Source organism: Fundulus heteroclitus, chromosome 16 (genome assembly GCF_011125445.2).
Source record: "Fundulus heteroclitus isolate FHET01 chromosome 16, MU-UCD_Fhet_4.1, whole genome shotgun sequence".
NCBI lineage: Eukaryota > Metazoa > Chordata > Actinopteri > Cyprinodontiformes > Fundulidae > Fundulus > Fundulus heteroclitus.
The window spans coordinates 16,615,954-16,625,977 of NC_046376.1; the positions used below are offsets into that span (position 1 = coordinate 16,615,954).

The following is a 10,024-nucleotide window of genomic DNA, read 5'->3' on the forward strand; positions in this document are numbered from 1 at the left end:
CTTCACACAGTTACATCTGGAGGCTATTTAGAGAGGCCAGCTGACTCAAAATCCATATTGTTGGACTGTGAGAGAAAGCCAGAGAACCTGAAGAGATCCAATATGCAAACACAACCTTCTGCTGCGAGGTTACAGAGATAACAACTGCTGCCCAATGAATATTTGAAAATTATTCATATGCTTTTAATTTACTATTACTATTAACATTATTGTTATACGTTACATCAAAGATTTCTGCCCATTATACAAGTGGGTGGGAAGGAACGTTCTGTTTCCCAGTAAGGATTTGATGTCCAACATGAACAAAACAGGTATTGTGAAGGTTTTAAGAAAAGGTCTTATCAATGTCACCTAATTCCCTTGGCTGTTCCATTATTTCTTTTCAAGAAAGTTTTTGTGTGCTTGCGAACCAGAGCCAAGGTGTTTTTACAATATTTTCTATACAATCCACTTGTAAATAAAACTGCGTCCAAACAAGACAATTGGAGAATACTCAGTGTTCTGCAAGAAAATGACAGACAATGCATTTGTTAATTTGTGTTTAAAAAAGTGTCAATCTAACAGGCTGCGTCCCCTTACTTATGTCTAGACAGGGAAACAAGAAACAAATATTTGATAATAATTAAAGAAAACTGAAATTGGGGGGGGGGGGGGGGCAACTGAAGGTCAAATTGAGATTTTTAAATGTATTTATTCATTTATTTATTGGTGTTTCAGGTTTTAAGAAGCCGTCTCCATTTCTGTCAGAAAGCAAAGCACAACCCAAAGTTTCTCTTGTCATCTCAAAGAGGCAGGAACATGGTGCATAATTGTTACTGACTTTACCCATCCACCTTCATGACTACATGCATAAACATAATGTCACAGTCACAGTTATTGCTGTTGACCTTCCCCTAATATTGTCTGAAGTCAAACAAAACACAGTTAAATTGTACAAAACCTAACCCTAACTGTCACGTGTATTTAATATAGGTGTGACACATCTGTAAGTTCCACATCTATGTTATGAAAACGCTAAGTTACATAACATTTAAATGAGACAAGAAGTATTCCCAGATGCTCATGTTTCTGGGGAGGTTTCTCATTTGTCTTGCCTCTCTGTTGTCTGCTTTGAGTTAGGCGATCAGGGAGTGGCCTGTTTTCCTTTCATAACCAGAAGGGAATAAATACTTGCTTTGGATCAGTCTGAGGAGATTCCTCTTTTGGGACACTGAGAACTCAACACTGAGCTGCAATGTAAGTAGACTTTTACCGTACCACTGTTCTTAGTCAACAGAAATGCTTTGGAGTGCAATGAACTTAAAAATAAATAAATACATTAAAAAAAAAAAACACTGTACGTGTGTGTCTCAGGATTTGTCTCACAGGTCTTGTTGGTTTTCTGCTGGTTCTGACAGCTGAGGCCAGAGTCGGGTAAGAGAGATTAACTCACCAACACTGTCACTCCGCATGTGGCACAAGTAGTCAATGCTTTAACATTTACATGCACAGGAGAGAAAGATATTATATTTTCTGACTTTCCAGAAACTCTTCCGAGCTGGACTTCTGTGGTGAGACAGAGCAGTGCCTGCTGTTTGACTTGATCTGCAAGACCAACAAATATGAGGTGAGAGCAGTGGTGGCTGGTGGTAAAAAAACATTTGAGGGGAGGGGGCGTACTAGCAGTTGGGTATGACAATGATAAACTCTACTTGAATATAAATACATCCACGGTCATTTACCTGCTGCTGGATTTTGAAGTTTGGTCAATCCATCTAAATTCTTTTATTTGCTTTTTTCCTTGTAGTGAAAATCTTGTGAAATTATTCTGTGATGAAATTACTGACTGTTCTTTTGGTGCTCCATTATGTCCTGTCTTGTCTTTGTTGCTGTTGTCTGACTCTTCCATTTACATTCCTATGTTTAAGTCATATTCACGCTGTGCATCTAGGGAGCCAGTGGTGTGACTTTGATTAACGGGTATCACAAATTAATCTGATTGGATGAAGAATGACACAAAAAGTGAAGATTGGCCAAAGGCACGGAAATCTTTAAACAATTAGAGACCTGCATGCAGTCTCATGGAAGCCAAAATGTTTTCAATACACATTAAGACTAACTTATCTGGCATCCCTCTCCATCAAAGAGTAGCTATTATGCATCAAGCTATGTTTTGGCAATAGGTAAATGTTGTTAGTGTCTGTAAAAAGAGCCGTTGAAGAAACTCCCGATTACTACGTCACAATCAGAAGGCACTGCCCCTAACCCAAGTCTAGCTCCACCCAATTCATCAGCTGGTTTTGCTCCATGCGCCAAACAATGGCTATTCGGCATGAACTTTTCAATTAGCACAAGCTAATGCTAACAAAATGTTACGGATAGCCCTGTGTCCATAAAAAAATTTACCATTCAGAAACCTCTAACTGCATCCTTGCTGATTGTGCAGGAGCCTCAACTTCCTTGATTTCTGGGTCTGACTCAGGGTCTCATATGTAAGGTTGCACCATTCTGCGGCCTTTTGCAGCCATTTTCACCTATATAAACAACGGGAGGCAACCAGCTACAGCTAATTTGCATAAAATTGACAGAGCCGTAAAACAGCTCACTCTGAAAGGAGCTCAAAATAGCCAGAACTGCAGAGGTGAAGTCTCATTATCTGAGAATGATTTTATGCAAAAAAAAAAATGAACATGTTTTGTATACTCCATAGACATATCCTGTTTAAAAGGAAGAATCCCCTTTAAAACAATGTGTTACATGAAAAAAATGGAAAATCAAAAAGTCAGACAGATTTTATGAGAGAACATATGTGATGATGATTTTTTATTTTGTAATTTATGTTTACTGTGTCCACATGTTTTTCCTGCAACTTTGATGCGGGCGCGGCATAGCACTGTTGCCTATTTCATTCAGTTATAGGGGAAGAGTGTTTGAGATCATGACACCTAAAATGTTTTGCATTTGCTCTTCATATTCTTCAGGTGCGTCATTATGACTCTGTCAAATGGGTTTCAACTGATTACAGTGCTATCTCTATGGAATTCATAATGATACCATCTTTTTGGCGACTGTATGGGTACATCACCGGTGACTATAACGCAGCTTAGTATGTGATTGGACTTTACCATTCTTTTCACTCACGCCTTTTCTGTACAGTTATTGCTGGGAAAAAATATTTAATTTTAGCAATAAAGTTAGACACAACATGGCACAAAAGCAAAAACAATATAGATAGACAAGATTAACATTAAACTATTATACAGAACACTCTATAATTTCCACAGAATCTGGTCTCAGTTCTTCAGTGTCTTTCATTCAAAAGTTGATTTCCAATTAAAAAAGGGTTGGTGAATGCCCAGTGCTAAAACAATGAGCCCGTTTATTCATTCTTTGTGAATATGGGTTCCATCTAAATTTTCAGTTGAATTTAATTTAATCCAATTGCTATGTGTATTGACTTTATATATATATTTGCTATTTGATACAATGCTGCTGTGATATTTTGTTGTCATTTGAAGGCCAAAAAATCAACATGACTGCTCCTGTTGTTATGAAAATCCCCAAAATGAAAAATCTTCAGACTGGTACCTTCACAATGAGTTTCCTGCTGCCAGCGGAGCATCAGATGAATCCCCCACAACCTACTAATGATAATGTAAACTTTGCGGTAAAACTTGAATGTTTTAATCTGACATCTACATTTGGCTCCTGCTGATTATGAAACTTTGCTGGTTTGCAGGTTTATATCCAGGAGATGCCGGCTATGAACGTCTATGTAACCAGCTATGAAACATTTATGATCACTCTGAATGACAAAAAACACGCCGACACTCTCGCTGATGCTCTTGTGAATGTTTCCGCTCAGTACGAGGACGGATTCCACTACGCCGCTGGATATAACAGGTAATAAAATCACTACAACCAGAAAATTCTTTCAAAACAGTCCATGCATGGGGAACTCATATTTTATCACATCTTTGTGTGCTTTCATGTTCTTCTTGCAGTCCAATGTCCAAGAAAAAGAGACACAATGAGGTGTGGTACATTGCTGAGGGGGATCCAGAGTGTTCCAGCAGTAAGGGAAATGGTCAAAACTCCCAGTCTTAAGAACATGCCCTTTGCAGTGATTACTGCAGACAAAGCCTGTGGTGTAGCTGAAATTTTCCCTAAAATTAAACATATGTGAACACAGAAAACAAATGCATGATTGTTTTGTACATTTATTTTTGTGTTTGCTTTAATTTTTGTATTTGGAAAATAAAGTAGCCTTTGCAAAACTTATTCTGTGCATTTATTCATGTGTTTACGAATTGTTGAAATATTACATGTGCTAAAAAGCAAACGAGTAAATTTGATCACATGTAAGCTGGAGCCCTCACATCCAAACCAGGAAATAGAACCGACTAGGTTGAGTGGGCTCGCACAACCTGGAATTTGTCAAAACCAGAGCAGTTTTACGAAAGATAAATCCAAGGTTAGGGTCTGATGCAAAAAATAAAGTTAAAAAAAAAGCAAATGGAGAACTTATTTTTGAATGTTATGTATTTGAAGGTCGCCATGGAAACCATACACTGAAGCGGCTTCATGGCATTGACGTCACCGTGTGACTGGCTCAGTTTGTGTTAATTGGGCTTAAGGTGTATCTTATCACCACCAGCGCTGTCTGGAAGATTAAAGATAACAAGTTCATATTTTGTTATACAACCTGTTTTGCATTGCATTGCAATAATACATGCATTAGTTACTGTTTTGGGGCTTGTTAAACCTCAGCTGAATCTAAATAACTAAGGAACAATTTATCAAACTTCAAATTATGAATTTACTGCAGAACTAATAGGGAGTATACCCTTATCTTTGCAATATTGCTACACTGTAGGAAATGATATATGCCTTTTTTTATGTACAGCTACAAATTATTGTAACCTTAATGTTTTATACAAATGCTTACTTTCCAATTACATGACGTCACATTGAAGCAGCTGCTGTTGTGCAACAGGCATTTCTTACTAGAATTAAATGTAATATTAAAATAGAAAGAAAGAATATACAGTTGGCAGAGCATTAAAACAATTACGACCAGATATTTTTTGCACAAATTGTTTGCTTTAAAACAGCTAGCTAGAAGTTAAGGGTTTCAAATGACACAACACAGATAATGCAAAATAATGTTCTCACAGCAGACCTAAACAAGTCTTTTGAAGAATATCACACTCTCTGCAACACCTAAACACACCTATTGTTGATATTTAGAAAATAACACTTGTGAATGCCATTAAAGACTTTACTTCTACACTGAACACTAATAAAACCTTTAGCAGATAGCTGAGACTCTTTAGCCATCAGCAAGAAAACTAAACTCACACTTCAGTAAGTTAATGAGCAATCTTGTGGTGGTATTATCGAATTCTTTATGATCAGTACAATATGCTGATATAGTAATTAATTATAATTTTTAAACAGGACAGAATGTTATGGCTCACTTTAAGAAGTAAAGGTGCTTGAATGTGATATCGGTGCTCCTTCCCCTTTTTCACAAGAAGCAGAGCTGAAAACACAGTATTACAAGAGAATCTAACATAAAATCAGAATGTGTGCAGTCTGGCATTGATCCTGTGTGCCCTTTAATGGACTCTTATCTTATTTGCTCGGCTACAGAATGGTTCAATGATCCAGAAGTGATTTCACTAGGATTCCAGCAGGTGGCTATGACGGGGCGGTTAGCTTGCTTGCTTGCTGACATACTGACTGGTTAGGAGTGCCAGTCAGGAGAGGTTTTATGACACTCACTGTGGATCAAAGTTCAAATGTGGGCCTCAAACGATTGTCAGTCCATCCGACCTGTTGGGCCTGACCACCGGCTGGCTTTTCTCCGGCTCTCCTGCTGCCGCTGTCCTGTCTCCTTGTCTTTGCAACAATGACGATCAAACTGAGCTGACTGGGAAGTTTGCGTCCCATGAAGATGGACATACCTGGTTATTACTTGGAACAGCCCCAGCCTCCTGCCCATTACTCTGATAACCATCCAGAGCACTTGTTAATGCAGGAGGGCTCATCAACACGTGAGTACGAGATTAACTTCACCAGATACCTTCAATTAGATCTGTGAAGAGGCATTTTCTCTCATTTTCATAAAATGTACGCTTGTTGTTGATGAAGCAATGAGTGCTTCAAGGACGCCTTATGTGGTCTTGCATAGAAAAAACTAGTAACTTGAAAATATTTTTGGCTTTTGGCTATTTAAAAGCACATGCAACAGCTTTCATTCAGTTGACTGGGTCTAGAAATTATGTAAGGGTCATGTATGTTATCGCAGTCGACCAAATCCAGATGAGTGATAAGGTCCTTTCTGCAGAGGAGGGATGGTCCTATACTAGTCAGTGTTCTCTCAACAGCTGGGCAATAAACCTTTTTTCATGTCAGCCGCGTTGATCTTACGATATTTCTTTATCCATAAGTCGGTGTCAAAAGATACATTGAACATTTAATGTTCCTGCTGTCTTTTGGCAGCTCAGGAACAAAAGACTGAGGCAGACAGCAGGCCAGAGTCAGAGGAGAGCTGTCCGGTGTGTGGTGACAAAGTCTCCGGATACCACTACGGACTGCTTACCTGTGAGAGTTGCAAGGTACGGGATAAGCTGTTGATATGATGCCATTCTGTGATGACAGGGACATAGTTATTTTTTTCTTTCTTCATTGCACAGATGTAACATACTAGCAGTGTTTTTTTTGTTTTTTTTTTCCACATACAGGGATTCTTCAAACGCTCTGTACAGAATAACAAGCATTATACCTGTTCGGAGCAACAAAGCTGCCCAATGAACCTTTCCCAAAGAAAACGCTGTCCTTTCTGCCGCTTCCAGAAGTGTTTGGCTGTAGGCATGAGGAGAGAAGGTATTCAAGCACTTACTACTTTTTGACGTGATTACTGCTTCTTTGTCATATGCAGTTCAGTGAAAAAGCCTTTGCCCCATTGTGGACGTCTTTAGCCGTACACCTAAATGTTTCTAATCATCAAAAACATTTTACAATCAGATAAAGATAACCTGAGTATATACTAAATGCAGTTTTCAAATTATTGGTTTTATATATTTAGTTAGAAACATGCAATCTGCAACAAATCCAATCACTTGTAATAAAAAAAAAAGATAATAATACAATTACCCTCCTTATTATCTCACAAATTAAATTTGATTAATACCAGTGTTCATAATTCCACAAGAAACCGGGCAAAATATCACCTATAGTCATAAAAACCACTGCTGACCACTGAATTTTTTTTAAAGATAGGCTTAGGATGTACCTTTTTACCGTAGCTTTTGAAATGTAATTCTCATTATTGGACATTGTTAGCAAAATATCTGAAAAAAACAACGACAATTAAACATGGTGGTGGTTGTGTGAAGTTCTGGGTCAGCTATAAGCACAAATTATATTTTCTCTACCAGAAAGTCCTGAAGGAGGATTTCCAGCGTTTGCTTTTTGACCTTCAGAGCGAGCAGACTTGCGTTATACAGAAGGACAATAAAAAGGACACCATGAAGTCCATCCCTGAATAGCATAAACGAAAACAAAAATAACTACATAAATAAGGAATGGCCAAATCAAAGCCTAAATTTAAATCTGGTTAAGATGTTTAAATTGAAAGAATTTGAAAAAGAAGAAAAGGCTCGACAGGGATGTAAAAAAAAGACAAAAAGAATTCAGCTATCGCCACACAAGTAATGATCATAGGGGGGAAATACCTTCTACATGGGGCAATGGTGTTCTGGATACCTTATTCTCCCTTGAACTATCAAATTATCATAGTAAAAACAGCTTTTTCTATTTACATAATACTTTGATATAAAATTTTAATTATTGTAAACACTTAATTGTGAATTTAAAAAATTAATTCCTGAAAGGCCGGAGAAAATACTTTTTCACAGCAACATTGGTCTGATTTCGTCCCTCAGATTGTTTAGTGACCAACTAATCTTTTGCCAAGGATGCTATAAGTCTTGTGGCCAATGCCTTTGAATTAAGACTTCTGTTCTGTCTTCAGCTGTAAGAGCAGATCGCATGAGAGGTGGCCGGAATAAATTTGGGCCCCTGTACAGACGGGACAGGCAGATGAAACAGCAAAAGGCAAACACTGATCCCTGCAGGATTAAGATGGAAACTAAGCAAGCACCTGGTCCCCAATCTCCAACTGTTCTCCACCGGATAAGTGGCCCGACAAGCAATTCGTCATCTTCTGCTGCTTTTCATCTATCTCACATTGTCTGTCCATCTGGGTTGGAGCAAAGCGGTCAACCTTTGGCTCTGGACTGTACAACGAACATTCATAGGGCGCTAACACCTCCATCCATGGCTTTCCGTGGACTTTGTTGCACCTACCCTGAATACTTGCAGGATAAAGGAGAGTCAAGCTTCAGCTACGGCCCAGTTCCCACATATTATCCAGTCCATTCAGCCTTAGATAATTCATTCACACCCACATATTCTCCTTGCTCCACACCAAGCTCAGCCCCTGCTATTTGCCAGACTGAAACTCACACCTCAGCATCACTTCCACCAGCCACTCCTGCTCCCAGCTTCCTCAACCTGCTCCTGGAGGGTGAACAAGATGAGTGTCAGCTACGCACCAAAGTCCTGGCTACACTACAGAGAGAGCAGGCCAATCGAGGGAAGCACGACTGCCTAAATACATTCAGTATCATGTGCAAAATAGCTGACCAGACTCTGTTTGGACTTGTGGAGTGGGCCAGAAACAGCAACCTCTTCAAGGAGCTCAAGGTGAGGCAAGTTTGCTGTACCAGAAGTTCCATATGTGTACCAATCAGCAGGATAAGATCCATGATCGTTTCTGGAGTTCTGTATGTTTCCTCTGCGTTTGGGCTTAGTTTTAGTCTTTAATTTACGCTACAACGTGGGGCTTCTGACAGGTGGACGATCAGATGGTCCTGCTGCAAAGCTGCTGGAGTGAGCTGCTGGTCCTTGATCACCTCTGCAGACAAGTCACTTACAGCAAAGAAGGTTGTGTATATCTGGTCACAGGTCAACAGGTTAAGTATAAGACACTCATGTAAACAATTTTAAAGCTATTGTGCTCAATTTATCAGCCACACACTTAAACCTGTCATTCCTATGTTGTTTTTTTCCTGATGCAGATTGACGTGTCAACCATTATTTCCCAGGCTGGGACGACATTAAATAGCTTAGTATCAAGGACCCAAGACCTTGTGTTCAAACTTAAGGCACTCCACTTTGACAGACATGAGTTTGTTTGTCTTAAATACCTTGTCCTTTTTAACCCAGGTTAGTGTTTTTATTTAAATACTAGTGACTACAGTTGTTAAATCAAACTTAAATTGAGCTTTTAGAGTAATGTTAACACATTAAAGTCATGCATTTCTCTTTAACCTGCGATAAATGCAGTTTATGTTAGTGTTAAACCCACTTTTTGTGTTTTTCCAATGCCTCAGATGCGAAGTCGGTGCAGAACCGCAGACAAGTAGAGCAGACTCAGGAGCGGGTGAACAGGGCCCTCATGGAACATACCCAGAAAAGTCACCCGGGACACTCAGACAAGTTTGGGCAGTTGCTTCTTCGGCTCCCGGAAGTACGCAGCATTAGCTTGCAAGTTGAGGACTATTTGTACCAGCGCCACCTTCTCGGAGATCTACCCTGCAACTCTCTACTTGCGGAGATGCTGCACGGCAAGCACAACTAGGACGGTGTTGCAGTTTGACCCATTACCATCAATTTCACAGATACTCCGTGAATAGGTTTCCATTAGCGTTACCACAACCAATTATCTTTTGCAGAGCTGTAAAAAGTAGGACCCAAGCATCTCCGTATTTTATGTAAACTGGGGAAAACTGTTCCAACAAAAGCAATAAAATACACTGTTAATAAAGGCAGTTAATCTGGTCTCTACTAATGACTTTTGTTTTCTGTATAAGTGCATAGAAAATTACATTTGTTATTCACTCCCTTTTCAAAGAAAAAAAAGAAAAAAAAACACCTTTGAGCTCCATGCAGATTGTAAAATAAATGTAGCAAA

The 10,024-nt window shown here is 39.1% G+C and overlaps 2 protein-coding genes across 2 annotated transcripts; both read left to right on the top strand.

Annotated features, from left to right (window-relative positions):
• The first annotated feature begins 1,092 nt into the window (after positions 1 to 1,092).
• On the top strand, positions 1,093 to 4,260 carry soul5 (heme-binding protein soul5). The gene is made up of 7 exons (XM_012878542.3): positions 1,093 to 1,236; positions 1,354 to 1,413; positions 1,525 to 1,606; positions 2,961 to 3,081; positions 3,498 to 3,634; positions 3,719 to 3,882; positions 3,984 to 4,260. Coding segments are annotated over exons 1-7 (669 nt in total). The 5' UTR covers positions 1,093 to 1,234; the 3' UTR covers positions 4,087 to 4,260.
• A 118-nt stretch (positions 4,261 to 4,378) lies between these two features.
• Positions 4,379 to 9,897, top strand: nr5a5 (nuclear receptor subfamily 5, group A, member 5). Its single transcript, XM_012878580.3, has 7 exons — positions 4,379 to 6,038; positions 6,487 to 6,602; positions 6,729 to 6,870; positions 8,021 to 8,754; positions 8,904 to 9,023; positions 9,129 to 9,276; positions 9,444 to 9,897. Exons 1-7 carry the CDS (start codon positions 5,933 to 5,935, stop codon positions 9,689 to 9,691), a joined length of 1,614 nt encoding a protein of 537 aa, XP_012734034.2. The 5' UTR covers positions 4,379 to 5,932; the 3' UTR covers positions 9,692 to 9,897.
• The last annotated feature ends 127 nt before the right edge of the window (positions 9,898 to 10,024 follow it).